The sequence below is a fragment of the Hyaena hyaena genome, unplaced genomic scaffold (genome assembly GCF_003009895.1).
Source record: "Hyaena hyaena isolate Hyena2069 unplaced genomic scaffold, ASM300989v1 scaffold_171, whole genome shotgun sequence".
NCBI lineage: Eukaryota > Metazoa > Chordata > Mammalia > Carnivora > Hyaenidae > Hyaena > Hyaena hyaena.
Window position 1 is genome coordinate 973,807 of NW_024080803.1, and position 26,435 is coordinate 1,000,241.

A 26,435-nucleotide genomic window follows, 5' to 3' on the forward strand; every position below is an offset into this window, starting at 1 on the left:
TGACAACTGGAAACTGGTTTGGGCTATGGAGACAGGTCTGATCCCTAACTGACATGGAGAATGGATATAATAACCAAAAGAGTAATTTTTTTCAATTTCTGAGAGAGAGAGAGAGAGAGAGAGCAAGCAGGGAAGGGTCAGAGAGAGAGGGAGACACAGAATCTGAAACAGGCTCCAGGCTTTGAGCTGGCTGTCAGCACTGAGCCCAAAGCGGGGCTCGAACCCACGAGCCATGAGATCATGAACTGAGCCAAAATTGGATGCCCAACCGACTGAGCCACCCAGGCATCCCCAAAAGACAGTGGCTCCAAGAAGCACAGCTTTTCTCTGAGCATGACACAGGGCGCTAGGTGGAAAATGAGCAAGGATCTCAGCATATTTTAGGTCTGAATCAAGGGACACCCATTTGGTTGGGGGATGAGAGCCTTTCAATATTGTGTAGGTAGCTCAGCTTTGAAATTGCCCTCTATGGCCATATCTGCACTATCCAAAGCCTTCTGGTGCAGGAGCAGACTTCCTGGAGTATGTTCCAGTAATTCTTCTCTGGTCCCAGCCGGAAACAGCCTCAGAAGAGCCTTTCTCTTTGAAATTTGGCTGTCCTGCTGGGGTTGAGAATGGCCCCGGGAGAAACAGCAACTTTAGCTGGTAGAGTAAACTGTAATTTTACAGGTGTAGGGAAGGCTTCTGTAACGGTGGTATATTAAGGCTGCCATAACAAAACACCATACACTGGGTGGCTAAACCAACAGGAATTTATTTTCTCACAGTTTTGGAGGCTAGAAGTTCAAGATCAGCGTGCTGGTGGGCTCAGAGGGCTCTCTCCTTGGCTTGCAGATGGCTTGCTGCCTCTCCATATGGTGGACTCTGGGTGTCCAAATATACTATTCTAAGGATACCAGTTGGACCAGATTAGAGCCCATATTAAGGGTCTCATTTCAACTGAATCACCTCTTTAGAGGCCCTTTCTCCAAATACAGTCTGATGCCAAGGTATTGGAGTTAGGGCTTTGACATGTGAATTTAAGGGAATATCTGTGACTGTATCAAGTAGTCTGAGAGAATCTTTACTTGAACACCAATAATCGTGAGAGTTAACATTTATTGGGTGTGACTATGTGCCAGAAACTGTTCTCTTTTCTTCTAAAAAATTTTTTTAACGTTTATTTAAGAGACAGAGACAGAGTGTGAGCAGGGGAGGGGCAGAGAGAGCGGGAGACACAGAATCTGAAGCAGGCTCCAGGCTCTGAGCTGTCAGCACAGATCCTGGCATGGGGCTTGAACTCACGAACTGCTAGATCATGACCTGAGCCAAAGTCGGCTGCTTAACTGACTGAGCCACCCAAGCGCCCCACCAGAAATGGTTCTAAGCATTTGTCATATATTATTCCATCTCCTCTTGACAATTATAGATTGTATAATTATAGGTTATATAGATTTTAAGTTAATCCTGCCTTCTAGATGTGTCCCTTCTTTTCTGAAAAGCTATCACTTTAATTTGGTGTGATTATGGGATATAGTGATTTTTACACCCCAGTCCATGATGGGGTGTGAGTTGTGGGAGAATCTTATTGTGGTGCTTTGGCTGGTGGGCGATCTCTGCAAAGTGCAAGGCTCTCTTTCTCAATCCAGACCTCCACAGGTCAGACTTCCTCCAGGTGATGGGACAGTATGAGTGGGGATACTGAGGGTCTTTCAGAGGGCCTCTCCTGGACTCCTCCCATCCACAGAGCTGAAATTCTGCCCTCATTTCTAGGTGAACTGAATCATCAGATTAAGACAGGAAGCTACCATCTCTAGAAGTCAGGCAAAAAAGCATGACAGAGCATTGTACTCAAGAGGCAGGCAGCCTCCCAATTGAATCATGGATGTGTAAGATACACCACCATATCCTGGGGAACCCCTACGGAAACTGCTGGTTGTTTCTTACAAGCTAGACACCTGTACCAAGACTTTTCTCATTTAACCCACATATCAGCTCTGAAAAAGCTATTCTTATTCCTGTTTACAGATAAGGAAACTGAAATTAGATGCAGCCACAGCCCTGGACCCCACCCTTCCCTTGTGTGACCTTGCGCTGGATAGTTAACCTCTCTGGGTGGGTCTCACTGGCCTCACCTATAAAATAAATGCTCACTTTCATATCCCCCTCCAGACTGACAGCTCCACACAGCTAGTCAGGGGTGTTTCTGCTTATGCCTGACAGAGCCCGGCCTTCAAGTGCCACTAGAACACTGCACGTGCTCGCTGTGTGACCGCCGCTCTTGGCCTCTGGCTTCCCGCCCTCCTTTCTGCAGATCCAACAGTGGACATGCTTCTATGGCTCCCCCATCCCCACTCCTCTGCCCAAACTCCCTCCTCACCCAGGATAACCTGCAGAGAACCCATGGAGTTTGCATAAGGGTAAACTGCCCCTCAGACTGTGAGTCAATCTGGGCAACTGCCTGGGGCAGCCCTGGGCCACCCTGCCAGCTCAGAGGGAGAGAGGTGAAGAGTAACACTGGATGAACTGACACTAGGCTTTTGGTCTCCTTCTCTGACCCTCCAGGAGGCTCTGTCGGTGGTGAGCGACGACCAGTCCCTCTTCGACTCTGCCTACGGAGCAGCGGCCCATCTCCCCAAGGCCGATATGACCGCCTCAGGGAGTCCTGACTATGGCCAGCCCCACAAAATCAACCCCCTCCCGCCACAGCAGGAATGGATTAATCAGCCGGTGAGGGTCAATGTCAAGCGGGAGTATGACCACATGAATGGATCCAGGTAAGCCTGCCAGGCCTGTGCGGCTCCAAGGGTAGGCACGGCCGGCTGTCGGGTGAAGAGCTGGTGGAGTCTTGAGGCACGCTTCCCACCCAGGTGTCTGAGGGGATCTGCAACAGATAGGGATTTGGTGCTGGGCCAGGGAGCCTGAGTCAGTCTCTAGAAAGCTGAGACAAGAGAGGGCTATAAAACTGAGGGCTGGGAGTATAGCAGAGCCAGGAAGCCCACCTGGCTCTCTGAGCCTTGATACAGTCCTCAACGGGCAGGTCAGAGTCAGGCTCATGACCCTGTGCAGATACTTATGGGAACAACTGTTTTGTGTCAGGCCCAGGTAGAGCCCCTCTTGGGGATAACTTAATGATAACCTGGGTAGGTTAACCTGACCTGTTGAAGAAACTTGACCTCTCTGAGTAGGTCTCACTAAAGCAAAGATGGTTTGCCATCCTTGATGACGGAGGTGAGCACATCTATGGGCTCACTGTGCAAGGGAGGACACATCACACTTGGAAACTGCATTTGGACTTGGTGGTGCCCAGGGCAGTAAGACTTGCCTTGTGGAGATACAGGGAAGAGAGCCCAAGGAGAGAAGAACCAGAGGGTTAAGGAAGGGCATGCCGGGAGGACGGGTGGCCCAGATTTCTTTCCCGGTTCTGCCCTTGGACAAGCTGTCTAGCTGTCTGATCACCAGCTGCCTCCTTCTAAGAACAGGACTAGAGCATCTGCCTCTTCATAGGCTTGTTTAAATGGTTAAGTCTGATGCTGTGGAGGAAGGACCCAAAACAGTGTCCAGGATTCAGAAAGTGCTCCATGATGATAGCGATCATGATGAGCAAAAAAGAGACAAAATGTTAGTCTCATTCATGAAATATCAGGCAAGATAATGGGCCTAAAGCGCGAGGGGATACAAAATGAAAATTAAGGGATTCTTAGCCCTGAATGGTGGGCTAAGAAAATAGGGAATTTATTCTATATGCAGACACTGACTTTAAGTGTAGACTTGACATTTAACATCTTCAGAGCTTAATTTACAGAACTGAGGATCTTTGTATGCAGAGGGAGGGGAAGGGAGCATTGGAAAGACAAGAAGTTAGTGAAATAGCTCAGGTAAGAAATGATCAAGTTCTGAATTTGAGTGATAGTAATGATTAGGGAAATAAAAAGCGATAGATGTGGGAAGGACATATCAAAGGGATAATTAGCAGAGCTTAGGTGGACAAATATTGAAGTCTCTGGGAATTGTAGGGTATATGAGAGGAAAGAAAAAAAATGACCGGAGTTTGCATGATTTTAGGAAGGATGGTGCTGTTAGCCATGGGACGTAGGAAAGGAAATGCTTTGAGAAGAGATGTCAGTGTTCCCTCTAAGATTTCTGGGGGATCTCAGGAATGTTTATCAGTAAAACATCCAGATAAAAATGTCTACTAGGCCTTGGAAACTAGGGCTCAGATAATATTTGGGGGCTGGAATTTACGTTTGGGCATCATCTCTCTAAAGAGTTTTCTCCGGAAGTGGATGAGGTCAGCAAGGAAACAAGTCTAGAGAAGGAGAGAAGGGGGAAATATGCACCTGGGAAGGAGACCTCCCCCAGACAACCCCTGCTCTCAGACCCGCCTGTGGGAACCCCCAGCCCTTCCACATTTCAATCCCGCTAACCAGAACCAGTTACCGAGATCACAGCCACCTTCCCAGAGTCTAGCCTTCTAGGAAGGCTCAGAGGTTCTCAGCCAGCAGCCCCTCACATAAGCATCTCTCCACATAGATAATAAGGATAGTGAGCCCCTCACAGTGGAGGGAGGGTATCACCTGTTAAATATTGTTCCATATTATCTTATGATTTCCTCCCCACCATGATCCTGTGAGGTAGATGTTGCCATTACATTTTGACATTTGAAGGCAAATTGGGCTTTGGGGGTGGGGAGTGGTAGACGCCTCATCTGAGAATTTAGAGGAGGCAAAGCTGGCACCAGAGCCCGGCTTTTTGATACCTGGCCTGTGGCCACCTCTCTGCCCTCTCCCTCTCTACCTGTACATTGTGCCTTTGAGTTCATGGTCCAATTTCTACCAGCACTCACCCTGGCAGCAAGGAAGGCAATTCAGCAGCACCTCCCAAACTCGCCCAACTGCAGACCTTCCTGATACTTTCTGAAAATCCAGATTCTACCCTTGGAGAGTCTTTGGTGTATTGTAGCCTGACTCCCAACCACAGCCCACCTCTGTTGCCCTGCCCCAACCCAGACAGGCAACACCTGTCCTTCTAGGCTACCTCAGTTGCACACTGTTCTCCTTGCTTCTCCTTGCTTTACTAGTCTGTTCTTCAGAATCAGCCTTTCAGAATATGTATTTTTTTTAATGTTTATTCATTTTTGAGAGAGAGCAGGGGAGGGGCAGAGAGAGAGGGAGATAGAGGATCGGAAGCGGGCTCTCTGCTGTAGAACCCACGATCATGAGATCATGACCTGGGATGAAGTCTGTCACTTAACTGACTGAGCCATCCAGGTGCCCCATCCTTTCAGAATATTTAACTCATTTGCTCTAAATCCTTTACTGCCTTATGACAAAACCCAAAGTCCTCCACATGCCCCCCATCCCTACAAAACTTAATTTTCTCCTTTCTATCTCCCTTCTTCCTTCCACACCAACCACACAAGACTCTGGACCCCGGGTACTCTCCGGCCTCAGAGTCTCGTGCTTGTATTCCTTCTTTCTGGAACATTTCTACTCCATCAGGTCATCTGACTCTCTTCCCCACTTGTTTCAGGTCTCTGTGCCTGAATGTCACCTTCTCAGTGGACTTCCTTCACTACCTGCTCTAAGACAGCACCCATCACTCTTTGCCTTGCTTGGATTCTTCGTAGTTCTTTCTGGCTTTCATCACATCCCTCACTAAGATGCAGGCAGGCCTCGTTTTGTTTGCTAACCAATGCCTAGCACATGATCAGTGATCAATAAACAGTTGCTAAATGAATGAGTGAATGAACGCATGGCTAACAGACTCAAAGGTGAAGATACTTCTTCAAGGCCATATAAGTCATCGGTGTATAAGCCAGGAGAGAGAACAAGGTCTGCCATCATTGCCTCAGCTAGAGCCTGCATTTGTGCTCAGCGGAAGCTACATTGATGAGCTGACCCCTCACATGCCCATAGGCATATTAACCGACATATTAACCCCGGCAAGGAAATTGAGTTTCCCAACCCACTTGTCGGTCATCGCTGGCTGCAGTCATACCAGAAGCCAGCTGGAGGAGAGCTGTGCGAACACCTCCGAAGAGCAGACATGGTATTTACATGGCTCTGGTCGCACAAAGCAGCCCCTGCTTTTGATTTGCCCATCCTGACCCCGCCCATGCACAGGTGACAGAGTAGGTTCAGAAAGGTTGATGGGGTCTCACCCACCCTGGGGGAACAAAGAAGATACTGTGGGCTCTTGGAGCCACACAGGCTAGGCATAGTCATTACCAGCACCTCATAAATATCCTCCAGGAGCTCACATGTAAGCTGGCCTAGTGGGCAGCAGGAAGCAGGGGGTTTCAGAAAAATGTCTTTGCTGAGGATGGAACCTTGTCAGATCCTACTATTTGATCATGCAAAAAAGAAATGACATGATGAAATAGATGCCAGGCGATTTAAATCTCTCATCCTCAACACTGTGTATTGACTCGATTTGGGTCTCTTGGCTTTTGGACTGGATTTGTGGTGTCCAAGGCAGTAGCCACTAGCTATGATGCTTTTGAGCACTTGAAGTATAGCTAATCCAAAACTGACATGTGCTCAAAATCTAAAATATGTACCACTACTAAGAAGAACTTAGTAGGGAAAAAAAGTAAAATATCTCATTAATTATTTTTTATATTGCTTATGTGGAAATGACAATCTTTTGGCTCTAGTGAGTTCATACATATTAATATATTTTCATACATTTTAAAATTCATTTCACTTGTTTTTTTAATTTTAAAAATGTGACTACTGGAAAATTGAAAAATATATATGTAGCTCACATTCTACTTGAACTGGGCTGCGCTGAGCTAGGATGTTTTGGACCATCCCACCATTCACAATGCATCCCTCCATAGTTTTTGATAACTTGGGTTTTCCAAGTTACTTCATGCTTATTAGAGACCCCATAGGTATTTGTGTCTTTGTGCCTAAAGCTACAATGCCCTTATTGCTTTTTATCCCAGCATTAAGTCATTTGGCATGGGATCAGGTGGAGAGATTGAGGTCTGGGTTGCTCAGAGAAAGCCTAGATTGCCCGTGTTGTGAGAGGTTGGCTCTCTTTCTCCATATCTTCCTGTTGTGGCTGAATCCGTTAGAGCGAGTTTTTCTTGAAACAGCGTGGCCCACAGGTTCTGTGTTGTGTGTAGACTTCAGCAACTTGACCTCAAGCTGTGGTCTGCAAATAACTCTCAGTTGCATCCTGCCTCACCCAGGGGGATTGGGGAAAACAGCCCATGAAGCAGAGAATAGTATTTTATGGATGAGAAATGTAAAAACCTGTTTGGCTCACGTGCCTGGAACACAGGATCTGAGTCGGTGTTAGTCCACCCTGATGTCTCCTATCTGACTGGCCAGCAGGCTCTGGATGCTCTTAGTAGACACGTAGAGACTTTACATTCTATACACAGGAAGATCAGCCTCACACACTCTGTAACTTCTGCCGCTGTGACTGAAAAATATACCTCCCTGAGTTGCTTCCTTAAGTTCTGAACCTTGCAATATGGAACATGTCACATTTAACCTGGGTGGGAAGCTGTCCTCAGGGTTCTGGAGAAGCTGTGAGCACCTATTCTGCAAGGAGACGAAAATAGTTGTGGGGTTAGGGTGATGGCTATATTATGGGTGAATTTTTTTTCTCTTCTTGAAATTTGCCTTTAACTTATGTGTATTTCTTTTTAAAAACAACAAGTCATAGGCACACACCTACACATGGAAATCCTAAGGACAACACAGATTCGCTTCATTGTTCCACAGTGTTCACATTACATGGAAGACACACCTGATAGGTCCACACACACACTGTGTGGTTTGGGTGGTTGTTGAGACTTTGCATGAGTTGTGTGAATATAAGGGATCCACTGACAGCAAGCCTGGGCCACACACCTGTGGCTCCATGTGGTGCACTCTGAGTTGCTCTGGGTTAAATGGGAAGGTAGAGTAGATGTACGTGTTTTGTTTTGTTTTGTTTTTGATATATATATATATATATATATATATACACTCACATATATGTCTTTTTTTTCTTAAATAGTTTATTGTCAAGTTGGTTTCCATATAACACCCAGTGCTCATCCCCACAAGTGCCCTCCTCCATGCCCATCACCCCCCCCCCCCTCTCCCCCCCCCCCATAAGCCCTCAGTTTGTTCTCAGCATTCAAGAGTCTCTCGTGGTTTGCCTCCCTCCCTCTCCTCCACTATTTTTCCCCTTCTCCCTCACAGTCCTCTGTTAATTTCCTTCTAATCCTCCTATATGTGCAAACATATGGTATATGTCCTTCTCTGCCTGACTTATTTCGCTCAGCATAACACCCTCAAGGTCCATCCACACTGCTACACATGGCCAGATTTCATTCTTTCTCATTGCCATGTAGTATTCCATTGAATAGATAAACCACATCTTCTTGATCCATTCGTCGGTTGATGGAGATATATATATATATATATATATATATATATATCTTTTAAAAATAATGTATTTTTATTTATTTTGTTTTTTTAAATTTGAATCCAAGTTAGTTAACATATGGTATAATAATGATTTCATGAAAAGAATTTAGTGATTCCTCATTTATATAGAACACCCAGTGCTCATCCCAACAAGTGTTCTCCTTAAAGCTCCTTGCCTCTTTAGTCTTTTCCCTCACCCAACACCCCTCCAGCAACCCTCAGTTCATTCTCTATATTTAAGAGTCTCTTATGGTATGTCTCTTTCTCTGTTTTTATATTATTTTTGCTTCCCTTCCCATATGTTTGTTTTGTATCTTAAATTCCACATATGAGTGAAATCCTATGATATTTGTCTTTCTCTGTCTTATTTCACTTAGTGTAATACACTCTAGTTCCATCCACGTTGTTGCAAATGGCAAGATTTCATTCTTGTTGATTGCCGAATAATATTCCATTGTATTATATATACCACATCTTCTTTATCTATTCATCAGTTGATAGACATTTGGGCTCTTTCCATACTTTGGCTATTGTTGATAGTGCTGCTATAAACATTGGGGTGCATGTGCCCCTTTGAAACAGCACACCTGTATCCCTTGGATAATAAAATACCTAGGAGTGCAATTGCTGGGTCATAGGATAGTTCTATTTTTAATTTTTTGAGGAACTTTTACACTGTTTTCCAGAGTGGCTGCACCAGTTTGCATTCCCACCAGCAGTGTAAAAGGGTTCCTCTTCCTCTACATCCTCACCAGCATCTGTTGTTGCCTGAGTTGTTAATTTTGGCCACTCTGACAGATGTGAGGAGGTATCCCATTGTGGCTTTGACTTGTATTTCCCTGATGATGACTGACGTTGAGCATCTTTTCATGCATCTATTAGCCATGTGGATGTCTTCTTCGGAAAAGTGTCTATTCATATCTTTTGCCCATCTCTTCACTGGATTATTTGTTTTTTGGGTGTTGAGTTAGATAAGTTCTTTATAGATTTTGGATACTAACCCTTTATCTGATATGTCCTTTGCAAATATAGAAGACATCTGTTATAGTCTAAAGAGGTCGTCTTTAGGAGAAGTCTTTGAAATCTTCTTTTACCCAAATATACCCAAGATTTCTCACCTTGTTTTAAATTGCTTAACACCCTGCAAGGCGCTTTGGGAAATCACTGGCAGTATTTTTAAAGCTGTGTTCACTGAACACACAAAAATGGAAGCAGAAGAGTAACGAGCTTATGTCCCAGGGTGAAAATAAAGGACAAGGTTGCAGGGTCCATGTCGCCTTTGCGGAGGCCTCTCCTGCCATGGATTTCTGTCGTGCTGAGATGGAGATGCTCTGAGTTACACTCTTGGAGCCAGCACCTCCTCCCTGCTCTACAGTGGCCACGCCAGGCCCCCTCATCGCCTGTCCTACTGCTATCAGCTGCCTGCGGGCCCCAACCCCACGTCAGCTCTAAGTGCAGGTCTCAATACAAATTAGCAGCCGTGCAGGCAAGCTGAATGGCTAAACCTCTTCCCCTCCATCGGTGTGTGTGCCCCTCCCCCTCCCTCTTGTTTTCATTGGGCCTCTTCACAGGCGCCAGCTGCCTCATTGAAGAGCAACCTATAGGCTGGGCTTTGCTCATACCTACCCTTAGCAGTAGCTGTCAAGCCCAATAGCTGTATGCAAGGCGTGTGCTGTCTGGTGGAGGCGCAGTGCCCAAGAGCTTGAGAATGGAGGGGAGTGTGGCAAGCCAAAGGTTAAAGGTATGGCTTTCCTTCCTTTTCATCCTGAGCACTCAGAGGAGGGCCTGGGCAAGCATGGCGGTCCAGGGCCATGCCAGGCTTCTCTGAGGGCTCCCTTAGCAGAGGGGTCTGGGACTGAGGACAGGACCTCATTCCAGAGGAGAAGCACCCACAGGTGGGCAGCCAGACAGCTCTCCTTGCACCTCTGGGGAGTAGGTGCATCCCTGGGTGAAAGGAGAGAGGAGGAAGCAGAAATATGAGACCTTACATGGAGGTTCCATCTATTGTACACCCCCGGTGCTCACCCCAGCAAGAGAACCCCGGTCCTAGCTGTGCTCCTGGTGTCCTCTTCTGGGAGCTGGCTGATCCTGTGACCTGGGCACCCATCTTCCTGGCAGGTGCCCATCTTAGTGTTCATGGCTCCTCTTCTCACCAGGTCACATACCAGGTGCCTTTTACCAAATGTTTCCTCTTTTTGCATTTATTTTTCTCTATTCCTGGCACCAAGGACCCCCCCTGTCATCAGTGGCTATGGCATAAAGGCACCACTTTGCTCCACTGACAATTTCTGTGGATCTGACTTTTCACCCCTGCATTGCAAGAGGCTGGTTTCTAGCTCAGAAATCACCAGAGGCCCAGCTGACATGGGAAATAATTTTTTGACTCTTGTCTCCCTCCTGTTCTCAATGGGGAGCACAGCCTATGGAAGAGCACCCCCTCTTCCGTTATGCCCGCCCTCAGCTGGACATTACTCTCCTCCCTGAAAGTTCTCTCACCCCTGCCCACAGCCCTTGAACTCAAGCATCCGCCAGAGGAAGTGTGTGCTCTGGCCACCCCACCCTCTGCCACGGGGTTCCCAGCCAATGAAAACGTCGCTCCCTTGGTTGAAGGCCAACCTAATCCTCCAAACTTCTGCTGCACTTGGGTTGTTTCACAGCAGACAAGTATGTTGGGAAAGGCTGCCAGGCCCTGGTGGGGTGCGTGTGTGCGTGTGCATGTGTTTTGGGGTGTGCACGTGTCTATACGTGTGTGTGCATACATGTACGCGCGGGCGCATGTGTGTAAGTGTGCGCACGCGCCTGCCGGTGGGTAGCAATGAGGAGGGTGGGGGATGCGGCGAGCTTGGCCAGAGCTCTGCTCAGACACAGGACCAGGGTCTTTCTGGGACTGCTTCATGGCAGGCCAAGTCCTTCAACAGCAGAAGCCAAAGGGCCCAACTGGTGAAAAGCCCTGATGTGCTACTGCCTCTCCTCAGACTGCCATGGGGACATTAAACCTTCAACAATCTGGGGCTCTGACGGCTGGTTCTTGGTTCTCTGCCTGGAAAAACAGTAGGCGAATAGTAAAACCTTAAATTCTAACATGTGTAAGTTATACATCTTATTTTCATTTTCAGCCCATGTTCCCCTCTGTAAGACATCAGGAAAAAATTACCGTCTGACTTCTAATATCTCAGTGGAGCATTTATCTCCCAGCTATGATAAGTGATCTTCGATATTTTTTTCCTTTCAGATTAAGAAACAAATTCATTTAATTGTCTTTATTGAATGTGCTCTGGCCCCCCCTGCCCTGCCTGAGTCCCCGCGCCCCCCCGCCCCCGGGCTGTTACTCCCCTCCTCTGCCTTAGGGACTGCTCTCCGCGTGCCTCTGGGGGAGCAGCCACCAGCCGTGGGATGGGCGAGGCCCTATCTGGCGCGACCTGGCTCCCTAAGTCCTCATGATGGTTGGTCCCTGACCAAGGCCAGGCCTCTGGGAAGCCTGGAGTCATTCTGCGGCCCAAGGTTGGGCGGCTGTAATCTGAACCTTATCTGAACTCCTTGGTCTGAAGGCCTGGTTTGGAGCTCTTGCGAGAACTGGCTGTCTCCCAGGTCTGATGCTTCCTGCGCTGTGTGACCATGGCTGCAGCCTCTCCAGGGCCTCGCATTCGTCTCTTTTGGTCCTGCTGCTGCCTGAGTGGCTGAACAGAAGCTAGGACAGGGCAGGGTGGCACTTCCCTTAGGCTCACTGGGAGAGGCTATGATGCTCGACCGCGGGTCGGGGTGTGTGGAGTGTTCTGCTAGCCTACTCCAGGCTCTGGGTGGCCACAAGTGGAGTGTCAGCTTAGGTCTCCAGACAGCTGCTGACTGCTGAGCTGGCACCAAGGAGCAGCCTCTTGAACCACCATATTGCAACATACCAGGTGATAACTGGCCTCCGTAGGTCAAGACTGAGTTGCATGATTCTTGCCTTTTGCACTTACTTCTGGTTCTTCCGTGAGCATGGCATCCAGGGCCGCAAAATACCACAAGGGCTGCGACCTTTCTATCAGGTTGAAGTTGTTGGATTCTATTCCTTCTTCATGCAGCAACCAGGTCGTGTGTGTGTGTGTGTGTGTGTGCGCGTGCGCGCGCATTAAAGCAAGCTCTGTGGAGTGCCTACATGGCTTAGACAGTTAAGCAACCAACTCTTTAAGCTCAGGTCATGATCTCATAGTTCATGGGTTCAAGCCCCATGTCAGGCTCTGTCCTGACAGAGCAGAGCCTGCTTAGAATTCTCTCTCTCCCCCTCCCCTGCTTGTGCTCTCTCTCTCTCTCTCTCTCTCTCTGTCTCAAAATGAATGAATTTTAAAAAATAGGGGCGCTTGAGTGGCTCAGTTGGTTGAGTGTCCAACTCTTGATTTTGGCTCTCAGGTCATGATCCCAGGGTCATGGGATCAAGCCCCACGTCAGGCTCTGTGTTGACAGAATGGAGCCTGCTTGGGATTCTCTCTCTCCCTCTCTTCATGCCCCTCCCCTCCTCACACTCTATCTCTCTGAAAACAAATAAACATTAAAAAATAAAACATAAAGTGAGCTCTATGCCCAGTGTGGGGTTCAAACTCAAGGCTCAGAGATTAAGAGTTGCATGCTCTACCAACTGAGGCAGCCAGGCATGCCTGTGGGTCTGTTTTGATGGGAAAGCTTAACACCAAAGACCTGAGTCCTGCTCAGGTCACACTAGCTGGGTGACCCTGGGCCAATCACTTCACCTCTCCATGTCCTTAACCATAAGGAGGACATATGAACCCTTGGATGGGTGTTGGAAAGTTAAAACAAAACAATGTACAAGAAATGCATTTAAATCATGTATGCGCACTGGAAATATTTCATTCAGAAAGCGTCGATCACTCATCTCCTATAAAAGGCACTACATGAGACACTGAGGTTTAAAGGAAAAAGTCCTGTCAATCTCTCAGGAAACTCCCAGTCCAGCGGGGGAAGAGGACCTGCCAAGCTAACAATCACCCAGCATGACCAAGGGCTAGAACCGAGGCAGAAACAGAGTGCTGGGGTGGGGGTGGGGGTGGATGCGGAGGTCTACCTGGGGGCCAAGGCCAGGGCAAGTGCTGTTGGAGCGCAGGTTGCCTGGCAACGAGGCTAAAAATGTCAGCTACGGTCAGATTGGGAGGGCTGCGACACGGCCCTAAGAAGTCCAGACTCTAGTCTGAGGCCAGTGAGGAGCTGCCAAAAGTTTTTAAGTGCCGTAATTACAGGATTGGGCTGGGATTTGAAAACTCTGGTGGCGGCATGGAGGATAGAAATAAGGCAGTAGCAGCAGCAGCAGCAGCAGCATTGCACCAAACGGGGCTGGGAAGTGGCGCCATGATTGTCTGCCCGTGCTGTGCTGATGGCAGCCGCAGTGATGGCTTCCTCTGGGCTTTGTGTCCTCTCGCCTCAGGGAGTCTCCGGTGGACTGCAGTGTTAGCAAATGCAGCAAGCTGGTTGGTGGAAGCGAGTCCAACGCCATGAACTACAACAGCTACATGGACGAGAAGAACGGCCCCCCTCCTCCCAACATGACCACCAACGAGAGGAGGGTCATCGTCCCCGCAGGTACTTCGGGAACCAGGCTGCCGGCTGGCATCTGTACCCTCATTTTTCTGGGCTAGTAGTCGGAGGGCAGGTTTGTCCCAGTTGGGCGTCTGAACCTCTACCTGATACCCTATTCACTGTGGAAGTGCTGACTTAGGAAAGCTACCTTCCTCACCTTCCTTCCAGCTGTCCTCCAAGATAGCGTCCCAAGTGTCAGGTGCTGGAAGCCCACCCTCAAACAAGTCAGCGTCGCAAACTCGACCTCCACATGCGGTACCGCAGGATGAGGACTGCAGAGAGCGCAGGGCCAAGGCCGTCTGAAACCTAAAGGAGTCAGTCCCAGGAGCTCCTGGATGGGCCCGCCCTTGCCTTTAAGGAGAAGAGTGGCCGCAGAAGCCTGTCATGTCCATCAGGCATGTACTTCCTGGCATCTGCAACCTTCCACCTTTCCAAAATTACAGCCAGCTCTTTTAGTTTCAAAATAGAAATAACTATATTTAACAAATGGAGCGCCTTGACGTGTGCAGAAAGTCACGTCATTATGTAAAAATAGCCTATTTTTCCTAGGTATTGGTGCTGTTTGGTTACAGAAAATAAAATCATTGTTTAAGCCTTCAGTCCATTGGCCGGCCGTTTTGCCTCCGCGAGGCCAGCTAACTCAGCAGCCTGGTCAAAAAGGAGGTTTGAAAACGGCAGTGGGTAGAGTCGGTGCCAGGTAGAAGGAACAAGAATGTCCAGATCTTAAGCAGAGTGAATTACAGGGCAGGGGTTACAACTAATCCTACCAAAATAACATGGCCAAAAAGGCATAACCCCTTCCATTTGCAAAAGTGTAAGCGCAGTTGTGTCTGAGGGCAAAAGATTAGACATCTCTTTGAGGTAACACAAAGGAATTTGCTTGTTGGCCTCGAAGGCATGGTTTTGTAATGAGCCTCTCCTTCCTACGCCCTTTCGTATTTATTTTCCATGGGAAGCTGTGTCTCACCATCTCTTAGAACTATGGCCGCATCCCTGTGTGCTGGGCCAAATTCAAGGTGGCAGAGGGTAGGAGGTGTGGGAGCCAGTGAGGCAGAAGGAACTGGGAAAATAGGAATTTTTCTGTGCCCTGTAGGGCTTGAAAACTATTCATAAATGATTTTGAGTTTCCTTTTTCCACCAGCATGCAACCTCACAAAGGAGGAAGGAGAATAGTTCCTATTTTCTGAGCACTTTCCAGATACCAGGCACATGTAAACTGCTTTCTCTACACTATACTACGTCTATCATTTAATGTTTGATCCCCTCCCTCCCTCAGGACACCAGGAATGTTTAGCTCAGGTGAATTTGTAAGGTCCAACTGTGTTTCTTCTCCCTTCTCATCAAAAGAAGCAGACGATGAAGGAGTAATAATGCAGACAGGGCGGGGAGCTCGCTGTTCTCCTCTAAGCAAAGCCAAGCTTCACCAGGCCTGTGTTCATCCGGCATCAGACTGCCTGCTTTGCCAAATAGTGGCCAGCATGGGAAGGCAGTCTTGGGCACTGAAGACTTAGGGGATCAGAGACTGTCTCTGAACCAAATATCAATACCATCTCATTTTCGTAATCGCTTTTGGGAGGGGAGGGGGGCAGACAGCCAGACTGCTTGGTTGACCCCTTCACTCTGAGTTGGTGTTGAAATACTTTCAAAAGGAATGTCAAAATGTGAGTCTTCAGTGGACCAAGGGAATAATAATAATAGCAGTGATAATGATAATAGCATGATTTCGTATCAAAGGGTTTTACAAGTATTTCTTGTAATGAATTCACTAGCTGTGGATTTACTTCATTACTTTACCTCTGGTGAGATCTTTAAACATTAACATCAGACATTTTGGCTTCCTCCGGGCCAGTCGCCTGGACATGAGGGAAAGTCTCATTTGGGCAAGTCCACAAATCAAGGCAATGAAACATTTGTGAAACAACTGATTGAATTTATGGTGGGGATTTTAAGACAAGTATAAACGAGAGCCCTGGTTAATCACCAGTTTCAGGTTCAGATGGGAAGAAACGAGGGCTAAATCATCCAGGAAATACATTTGGAAGAGTTTAGCGTGATCCAGAGTTGAAGATTTATAATTCATTGTGCTGTAAAGGGAGAGAAATAATATTGTGATAGAGCCTAAAGCAAGAGAGGAAATAATAAAATAAATTATGGTATAAAATTGAATTTGAGGCCTCAAATACTTAAAGTGAGGAATTCGGATGAAGCAAAGGAGATCAGATGAAATAAAAATGCTGTGTAATCCATTGCCCACCTGTGCCGTTTTCCTTTAGAATTTCCAAATGGTACAAAATGTTTCCATTTACCAATGGCCCATGCCTAATTGTTTTTGGAGAGTAAAAGAGGAAAACAAACTAAGCAATTTTTTGAGAGAGAGAAGCATATTGATTTGTACAATGAAGCTTTAGGAGGAGCTCTGTTATTTGACAGAGCAACTCACAGGTGAGAAGGCAAGAGAAGATTCTTTGGGCCGGGGGAACCACCCCCCTCAACTAAGTGAAGTCCTGGGAAGGCTTCAGTTTGAGCTAAGGACTTGACCTTTCCAAACTCTATTTTCAATCTGTAAAACGATGATAGAGCCATTTTGCTGGATTTTCTAGATACGTGAACAATGGGCCGCATAAGGCAGCTGGCACACAGTAGGCACCCCAGATCCAGACCAGTTACCAGGTACTGGCTGTTTGGCAGTAGCCTGAGACCTGAACGCCAAATTCTCTTCTCTCCTCTTCTGCCATTTCCTTCACCTCCAGCGCCAGCACAGCAACCACTCCTGCCTGTGGGCCAAGACTGGGCACTTGAGTCCCTGCCCCCTAGATACTCACCTATAAAACCAAAGAGAAACGGAGAACTCCTGGCAAACAAGGGCAAGCAGCAGAAGCTTTGAGGAAAAGTGCTGGGGAATTTGTGTTTGGTGCAAGAGAGGCCACAGAACCCTGCTTCCTTCCCCATGGCCACTCCAAATCCTTCAAATCTGGTTCCCATCTTTGCCCAGAAACTTCACAGACTCTGAATGAGAAGGTGAAGGGTTGAGAAGGTGCACAGATATTCCTACCTAGTAAGTATGTTTAGAAAGCAGGCCCAGTAGAAGCTGGGGGCTGACAGCTAACCTATAACGTCAAGCCTCCTCCCCTCATCCAGGTAGGCTTCCGTGATTCTCCAGGTTCACACTATTCCCCTCCAGCCATGATTCCTTCAACTACCAGCACAAAATTTGTTGCTTAATTATGTGGTTTCCCATCTGAATGTTTCACATGGACAGATATCTCATTTGGCCAAGAGCCATGCAGTTTTCTTCTGTGATGGGCATTTTTTTTATGATGGGCAAATTTCAGGTGTTTATTGGATTTGCTGATAATTGGTTGCCAAGAAAAGAGATGGCTTTCAGCCTGTGATAAGATACAAGTGCTCTACCTGCTGTGGAATTTGCTGGAACTCATCACCAGCACTCGAAGCATACCGACCCCCATCATACACACACCTCGCCAAAAAGGAACTGTGAGGCTCCTCTGCGGAGAGGACCTCAATCATCACATTATTTTTGTTCCCTCAAAGGTTGAAGGGCTGAAAGGTTTTCTCTCTCCAATACTTTTTCCTCCTCTCTGGAGACTTAAATATCATAAAAAACATTTTGGGGATGATCTGGTAGAAATTTCAACCCAGCTGTGTCCAGGAGGAGAAAACCCAGGTTGGATTTCTGTCAAAGGCTCACAGCACTGGGTTTTCCAACTGTACAGATGGAATTGCGGTAAAAGTGTACACATATGTGTTCCTTTCTGTAGCCATCGGAGAGATCGGTGTTCTTCCTTGAAATCATTAATGTTCTTAAGATACAGATGGTTTCCCTTTCCAGAGACTTTGGTCCATGAGTCTGTGGAACCGTGTTTACTTTCATTTGGATGCCACCGTTTCTCAAGCAAAGGTTTTAATGGCGCTCCAAACACTTTAAAGAGAATGTTCTGTCACGCGGCCTCGGGAGACATCTAAGAACCTCCCCAGAGTGCTAAGTGGTTCAGGCAGTGCCAGATGTGGAGGAGCCAGATGGGAGTCCTAGGAGGACCATCTGGGAGGGAACCCGCTTTCCCACTGAGGCGGGGAAAGGAGGAGGGCAGTGGGGGAAGGAGGGACGGGGAAAGAGGGGGTGTGCCCAGGCTTCCTGAAGGGGAGGGAGTCCTGGCTGCCCCTGCCCTTGCTAACGCGCCCTCTCCTCTGCAGACCCCACGCTGTGGACTCAGGAGCATGTGCGGCAGTGGCTGGAGTGGGCGATAAAGGAGTATGGCTTGATGGAGATTGACACGTCCTTTTTCCAGAACATGGATGGCAAGGAACTGTGTAAAATGAACAAGGAGGACTTCCTCCGAGCCACCTCCCTCTACAACACGGAAGTGCTGTTGTCACACCTCAGTTACCTCAGGGAAAGTAAGTGTCCTGTCTGTTTCTGGGCCGTGGAGCCCCTCGGAGGGTGCCGCCGAGTCCCCAGGGCTGGAAGACTCTGCAAGGTCCTCTCTAAATGAAGCCTGATTTCCCATGGAGCCAATCCAGGAAAAGGAAAGTGCTTCCCCTACAGTCGGGTTAATGTTGGGCAGGTGCTACAGGAACCGCACACGTCAAGGCCTAGGAAGTTGCCAAGGTCTCCTTGGCTCCTACAGACCCTGAAAGGGGGCTGACCCAGTCCTATAGTGTCAAAGGAAGCAGAATAAGAACTGGAGAAAAAGCAGGGAGCTGTGACCCAGTGGGGTCCGCCAGAGGTAGTTTCTAGGAGAACCTCTTTCCAGAAACTACTTTGCCCTGGAATTATAAATAGATGGACACCCTGGCTGGTATTTTCCTGTGCAATGATTTCAAGTTCCTCCAGTAAACTCTAGTTTCACGGGGTTAGGGTTTAAGGTCTTGAAGATTCACATATTAGCTTCCTCTTCTCTTTGGTGTCATTCTGGCACACCTGAACCCCATGTTTATTGGCTGCTCACTACACACCTTTCCTAGCCAAACAAGGGGAGCAGCAGATCTTTCAGGTGCATGAGGGTCTCTTGAACACATTTTTTTTTTGGCACAGAGAGAAGGAAGAGAGCTTTGGAAGAGGAGATTTTATGAAAGAAACCATGTAGTTGTTCAAAAGATTTATCCAATATCGAAGTTCTCAGGTACCGAGATCCCATCAATTTCATGTGAATTTCATTTGCTATTAAACACGCACAGATATAGGAACAATTCTTTCAGACATGCTAATAACCTTAGCCCTAACACTTCACCAGATATCCAAGCCTGGTGGTAGGTATATCAGTGACCCCAAGTATTGAAGTGTTTGTCTGTGGCCAGAAAAGATGGTCCAGAGATCAGGGAGGTGAAGCTGCAGGAAAACAGATGTGAGCCCTTTCTACAAGGGAGCTAACAGTCAGCCCTGAGCAGGGATAGGCTGGCAGCGTTGGGATTCAGTATTGGCCGTCAGTAGCCAAGGCTGCCTGGAATCTTGTAGGAGTTAAGCCTTGGAATGAACGAGCTTGATGATTTTAAAGCCCTTTCCAAGCCGAGATCTGTGGACAGTGCCTACTGGCTGCTTTCCCTGGTCTCCTGGGCTCTGGGTTGGTTAGTTAGTCTTCATTGCCTCTCCATCATCCATTGGGTCTTCAGCGCACCATCTCTGTAAATCTTCTGTCTCATTCTACAACCGCACGCTACATGGGGTGGGAGCAACACACACTGGCTATAAAATTAAAGATTTTTTTAAATGCCTTTGGAAGTTTCCACTGGTGCCTCTGGGCACTCTGGTCACCTCTCCGAGGCGTCTGGTAACCAGTGAGCGAGTGTGGATGATGCAGTATATGTTAACACCAGAACAGTTACCTCATGTCTGAGTCTTGCTACAACATGAGGTCAGCCCAAGAAACAACAAGCTCAAAAAAGGGGGCGATTCTCTACCCAGGTTTTCTGAGCTTTGGAGAATTAGCATTTTCAAATGATCTGTATTTCTCAGCCTTTAAATGTTTATGGAATTTTTTTTTTTTAAAGTTCTGTGCACAGGGGCGCCCGGGTGGCTTAGTCGGTTAAGCGTCCGACTTCCGCTTAGGTCATGAATCTCGCGGTTCGTGGGTTCGAGCCCCGCGTCGGGCTCTGTGCTGACTGCCGGCTCAGAGCCTGGAGCCTGTTTCGGTCTGTGACTCCCTCTCTCTCTGACCCTCCTCTGCTCACGCTGTCTCTCTCTCTCTCTCTCTCTCCTAGAAATAAATAAAAATATATTAAAAAAAAAAAAAGTTCTGTGCACAGAGTTCTGCAGTGATGGTAGCCAGACAGGGAAGAGGTTGGAAGGGAGCTACATAAGTAGGGTGTGAGAAGCACGGACTGGTAAAGCAAGGCCACTGATGGAGCTTACCTTTCTGCTTCTTCGGGCGTCATATGGTAGAGGTCCAGGAATCACTGGCCCCCATACTTCCTTTGTGGGAGAAGAGAGAGCCAGCAGCAGCATGGACAGTACGTCTGATCACATTAAGGGACCAATAATTCGGGATTCCATGGCAGATGCCTTTGTTGCGATAATGTTCAAGCTCATTTTGACTTAGTGTGGGGAACGTCCATCCGTGCCACGTAAAACCATTAAGACCTGCTTTCCGGCAAGTCCGCAAACAACCCAAGTCCTCATTAGGGTTTCCTACCACAGAAAAACCCAAGCCACAGACCCTGAAGCAAGACGAACACCTGCCCCAAAGGCTCAGGGATTTGATAAGGTCGCCCCTGGTAACCATGATCAAGGAGCACAGATACTAAGGGCCAAGGGAGTAAGGGGGCTGTGAAGCACTGAGAGCAGAAGCGTTGGTATTTGGGGGGCCACAGGTACGAGGGCAAGAAAAAGTGTGCATTGTTTCTTTCTTTCTTTCTTTTCAAGAATATTTGTAGACACTGAGAAAGATAGGCCCCATAGCTACCTATGTAGCTATGCCCCCAAAGCAATAAAAATATGAAGTTTCCAGAAAGTTGCTTACTAGTGGAGAAAACTTCCAGGGTGGAGATGGAACAGAGGAGATGGAACAAGGTATATATTTGAAACGCCATTGAGTGCAACAGCTAAATATGAAGTGCTCGGTGCATTGATATAAAAACCATGTCTGCCTACAGAAGCAAAAATTAAAATACTGTATGAAGGCTCAAAAAAAAAAAAAACAAAAAAACACCCTGCCAGAGCCTAGTATTATAGTGGTCTAAGGGCCTTTTGAGGAACCTAAATGTACAATGATGCACCGTCATGGAAAAAAATATTGATTCATGCTGCTTTTCAACTGGCGTCTCCCTTTGGATTCTAGCCCCCAGGACGCTCTGTGTTGGGTGGTGTCGGGCCAGCTAAGAACCCTGTAGGACGTATGTGCCTGATGACTGTCTGCGCTCAAGATTACAAGGAACTCCCTGGTGCAGACCGACGTGCCTTCAAACACTTTATTGTTTTTCCAGACTTACTTCCAGCGGATGTTTTGTGCTGGCCGGGAGACCAGTACTTTGGGGACAGAGGTTGGGGCAGCTGAGTGGAGGCAGGGGAAAGGGGTGCTAATTCCTTGCACTTTGTCATATGTCCTTTTGTGGAGGAGGGGGCTGGGGCTCTAAGATCCCCACTGTGGCAAGAGGTGAAAGGAAAGACGATGAGCTCCTCGACACAGATGGAGGAAGCGCCGTAGAGCTAAGGAAAGTCAACAGACGAAAATCGGAGGCCCTTGTATTTAGCTGGAAGTCAGAAGACTCCAAATTAGTCGGATCCCTCCAAAGTGTGTGATCTTTCTGGACTTTAACAGAAAAAAAAGGGAAATCTTGTAGGCTAAGAGGCTCTAGCATCAAATTCACACTTTCACAAGAGGTGAAAATTCTGGTTGCCTGGGAGGGGAGCTCTACCTTTAAATGTCTACCTTCCAAATTTTAAAATGTATTTTTCAGGGTGGAGAAGAAATAGTGGGGTCCTGAGTGCCTCTGTGCCCTGTCTGGTGGCCTGGCATGCCAGGATTTATCTGGCCTGCTGGGAGGCGCTTGGTCTCCATCCCTAGGCTTTTCAGTTGTCCCAGACAGCGTGGCCGTCCCCTACACCGGCGCCCCGTAACATCACCCCCACTGGAAATGGGAGGGGGGCGGTGAAGGTGGGCTCTGGGATGATTCTGGAGTCCCCTGGGGATACCAGGGCTCAGGTGTGCATCTCCCCAGGTGTCGTTCACTGTACATGGACAGGATGCCCCCTTGTGGACACCACGTGGACGACCGTTTGTAATCCCCATTTTAAAGCCAAAGCAACTGAGGGCTGGAGAGCTTCAGAAATTGGTTCAAAGGTGTACAGCCTGGTAGCTGAGACCCAGGCCTCTTAAGTCTCCGTCTGCAGCTAGGCCTGCAGCCTCATGCTCTGACGTGAGATGATCCGAGAAGAGAGACGGCGTGCTAACCTCCCTTCTCTACTTTAGAATTAGCCTCGTTCCTCTGGGGCTTAGATGTTGGTGGCCAGGCCACTTTCCCCACAGCATTTTCTGTTTTCATTTGCACCAAGAGATAAATGCTTTCCGAAACTTCCCTGTGGCCTCCTGGAATGAGGCAGATTAAAGCCAAACCTATCACCACACTAACCCTGTCCTTCTTTCTTCCCGGTGCAGCCCCACACCCTGGACCCGCCAGGCGGCCCCCGCCAGTATCTCTGTTGGGCACACCCCATTTGGCAGAGGTCGTATTTACAGGCAGAGGGCTGCGGGAAATGAGATTGGGCCATCACACGGCGCGGTGGGGACGGACCTCAAAGGAAGTGAGAGCCTTCCGACTGGCAGTTCAGACTCAGGGCCACTGGGGGGAGTTTGGGCTTTCTGGGAGCCCAGGAGGTTCTGGGTTTGGGGTGGCCAGAGGCCGAAGACGGAGAAGGAGTCCTTTGTCATTTTACAAAAAGCGGAGTTCTGTATGTGTTTCTGAGTCTGATCTGTTAAAAAGTTCCAAGAAACCGTGTTTTGAAGTAGCGGTGGCGCAAGAGAATGAAATATACCGTGCGTCAGGGGGGACTGCAGAAAGGTATCTATCTTGAGTCCCATTTTTAATTTAAACTTAACGGAAAACACATTTTGTGTTCTGTGGCCTTCCCACCGGCAGCCTCAGCCGGCCAGGCAAAAGTGATGGGTCCGGGCAATTAAGCGGGTGAAGCATTATCCCTTCCAGGCCAGGATCTGACCCGTAAAAGAGAACAGGATTCGGGCAGAACAAAAGGCCAGATTGCCCCGGACTCAGTCGTCAGCCCGGCCTGTTGTTGAGAACATGGAACCGTATTTCCCTCTCCCTCCTCTCACCCCACCCGTCCACTCCAGCCAGAGCCATTGATGCCGCCCAGAGAAAGGGAAAGCCACATTCAATAGGCAGGAGACAAAGGCTTTGGCAGCGGATGGACGACGGTTGTCTCCCCGGCTCCAGGTGTCCCCGATGAAGAGCAGGTTACTTGGGGGAACGTAGAGCCAAAGAAAGCCCCATTGTGGGGCCTCTACCTCACACCTGCAAAGCTTCCCTCTGCTCATTTCCATCTTTTTTCAGATCCCTAATACAATATCCAGTGACGGATGGACTCAAAAAGGAAAATTATTTTTCCCTTATGCTTTCCCTTTGGGAAGGCCAGTCTGTTCTCAGTGGCAGCCACTTCACGCTTTTTGGGGCCCCAGATTAGCAGATGTACATATATGCCTGCGTACATACATTAAGTGAATAAATGAACGTTTTAATTGAAGTATGCAGAGTCAGCAAAAATCATACATGCACAACTCAAGGAACTGTCACAAAGAGAATCCACTCGTTTTGTTTTTTAAGTTTATTTATTTATTTTGAGAGAGACAGAGGCAGTGTCAGTGGGGTGGGGGCAGAGAGAGGGAGAGAGAATCCCAAGAAGGCCCCTCGCTGTCAGTGCAGAGCCTAATTCGGGTGTTGGAACTCACAAATCGTGAGATCATGACCTAAGCCAAAACCAAGAGCCAGGAGCTCAACCAGCTGAGCCACTCGGGTGCCCCTCCCCTTACTTGTGTAATCACCCCCGGGTCAAGGAGTAGACCAGAAGCCCCTTGTGCCCTCTCTCTGTCCCCAGCTCCTCCCCCACAGAGGTAACCACTGTCTTGATTCCCAACACCATAGGTGAGTTTTGTGTGTTTCTTAGATTTAGCCTGAAGGCTACAAGTCTGCTGGACTGAGAACAGGTTTTGTAGATACACCAGAATGGGAATCCTGGCTTCCTGGGCTTTGTGGCTGTGTGACCCTGAGCAAGTGACTTGACTTCTCCCAGTGCTGATCTGTAAAAGGAGAAGAAAGTGATACTGGCTTTGCCTGGCTCCTGTTAGGGATAAAGGCAGAGAACAGATATAAAGTGTCTGGTGTGTACTGCACTTAGGAGAGTCGGCTTTCCTCCTCCTGTCACAGCCTGTTTATTCCAACAGGACAGTGTCAGGCAAGATTAGGAGCTCACCTTAACTCTACACAGAAGGAGCCTCAAAGCAGCAGAAAAAAAATCCAAAGCCACAGAGTGGGAGACAAGGCTCCGGGAAGGACCTTCTTGTATCAGAACAAATTCCCGTAAGAAATGGGTGTGCTGCGCACACCCTGTAGCCTGAAGAACTTGTCAAATAAAAATCAGAGAAGAGAAAGGATGTCAGTCCCTTGGGAGGGAGGCCAGATGCCCCCAACCAGCCCCTCCTTCTGAGAATGAAACTTGAACCAAGAACGGTCTTCAGGGCAAAATCCTTTTCCTAGGTTACCATGAAATATGTATTTCATGCAAGCTTTGCTGAGGTCAAACAACCCTTTCTCTTGGCTTTCTCGGAGTTTCCTGTGGAATTCATATGTGCCCAAAGACGAACTTTCACCAAGGGGAAAATTTAATAAATGTGGTTTATCTAAGCTTCGTGCTCTCAGCTAAATCTGCACTAATGACTCAGGCAGTTTGCTCCTCTGAGACCATCATTTTTCTTTATTTGCTCCAGCCGTGAGGTTTCAGCCTGAGGGAGAGAATGTCGGGGACAGAAAGGCAGACATTCTTGGTCTTACTCCTGAGATGTTTTTTTCCTATGCCCTTGGAACGCTGGGTTCTATTTCTTAACCTCCTTCCGGTCATGGAGGATTATTTCTTATTGCAGCAGAACCCATTCGCAACGTCAGGTCCAGAAGACAAGACAAACGCTCAGCAAGCTCTTTTATAAAAGGGTTATTGTATGTCATTGTGGTGTCTGTGGGAGAAGGGATGTAAAAATAGTCATGATAACTAGCTAGCATTTACTGAATACTTACTATGAACCATGGTCTCTTTTGAGCACTTGACAGGTATTATTTTATTCAATCGTTGCAACAACTGTGCTAAGTAGATGTTATTATTAGCCCACTTTATTGTTTTTAAAGCTTTTTAAAAGTGTTTATTTTTGAGAGAGAGAGAGACAGAGTGAGAGTGGGGGCGGGGCAGAGAGAGGGAGACACAGAATCCGAAGCAGGCTCCAGACTCTGAGCTGTCAGCACAGAGCCCAATATGCAGGGCTTGAACCCGTGAACCATGAGATCATGACCTGAGCCAAAGTTGGACGCTTAACTAACTGAGCCACTCAGGCACCCTTTCAAGTTTTTTTTTTTTTAAGTTTATTTAGTTATGGAAAGAGAGAGAGAGAAAGAGCACAGGCAGAGAGAGAGAGGAGAGGCAGAGAGAAGGGGAGAAAGAATCCCAAGCAGACTTTGCACCATTAGCTCAGACCCCAACACGGAGTTCAAACCCACAAACTGTGAGATCATAACGTGAGCTGAAATCAAGAGTAAACGCTTAACTAACTGAGTCACCCGGGCACCCTAGCCCATTTTATACATATTAGGAGACTGTGGCTTAGAGAGATTAGGTAAATTAAGTGAGGTTACAGAGCTAAGGGGTAAGAGGCAGGTCTAACTTTCAACTCTTGTTTGCGTAACAACTATGTTGAAATGAGGTTGTCCAGCCTCACCTGATCCTTGATATTTTTGAGAATGGACTAACCCAATGCATCTGGTTCTTGGATATTACATGCACGTGACTGTCTCCTTTCTACACTGGTCTGCACACATTCACGCTTTGGCACATTGTGGTCTCTGAGCCGCCTCCACCCCGCCCCTCTTTTTCGTTTGGACTGGTTTCAGAGCTAGAAGGAACTGTCGCCCAAGCCACAAGGCATAGGTGCTGGGAAGTTGGGTGATTCCCATAAAATCCTCTCCCTCATCGTCTGGCCTGGAAGGGCACACATTTTCTCCGAGGCACACAACCAAACGCCCACAGCTGGGTGAGGCAGCGGCTGTGCTCCTGCATCCCCGCCATGACTGAAGACTAAAAATAGGAGCGTCTGACAGCCCATTCCCTGTCCTAAGCCCTGGCACCCAAGTCAGCCACCCGTCTGCAGAGAGAAGGGAAAATTTGCAAAGACTTCCCTAGCCTCCAATGCCTATGGCAGACTTACCCTGTCCTTTGTGAAAGCA

The 26,435-nt window shown here is 47.9% G+C and overlaps 1 protein-coding gene across 4 annotated transcripts in view; it reads left to right on the plus strand.

Annotated features, from left to right (window-relative positions):
- FLI1 (Fli-1 proto-oncogene, ETS transcription factor) overlaps positions 1 to 26,435 on the plus strand; it is a 130,688-nt gene that overhangs the window by 72,018 nt on the left and 32,235 nt on the right. For all 4 annotated transcript variants that reach the window (XM_039240253.1, XM_039240256.1, XM_039240254.1 and 1 more), the window contains 3 exons: positions 2,545 to 2,756; positions 13,831 to 13,985; positions 18,195 to 18,398. In XM_039240253.1, coding sequence (XP_039096184.1) covers positions 2,545 to 2,756; positions 13,831 to 13,985; positions 18,195 to 18,398 — 571 coding nt within the window. The remainder of the gene's footprint in view (positions 1 to 2,544; positions 2,757 to 13,830; positions 13,986 to 18,194; positions 18,399 to 26,435) is intronic.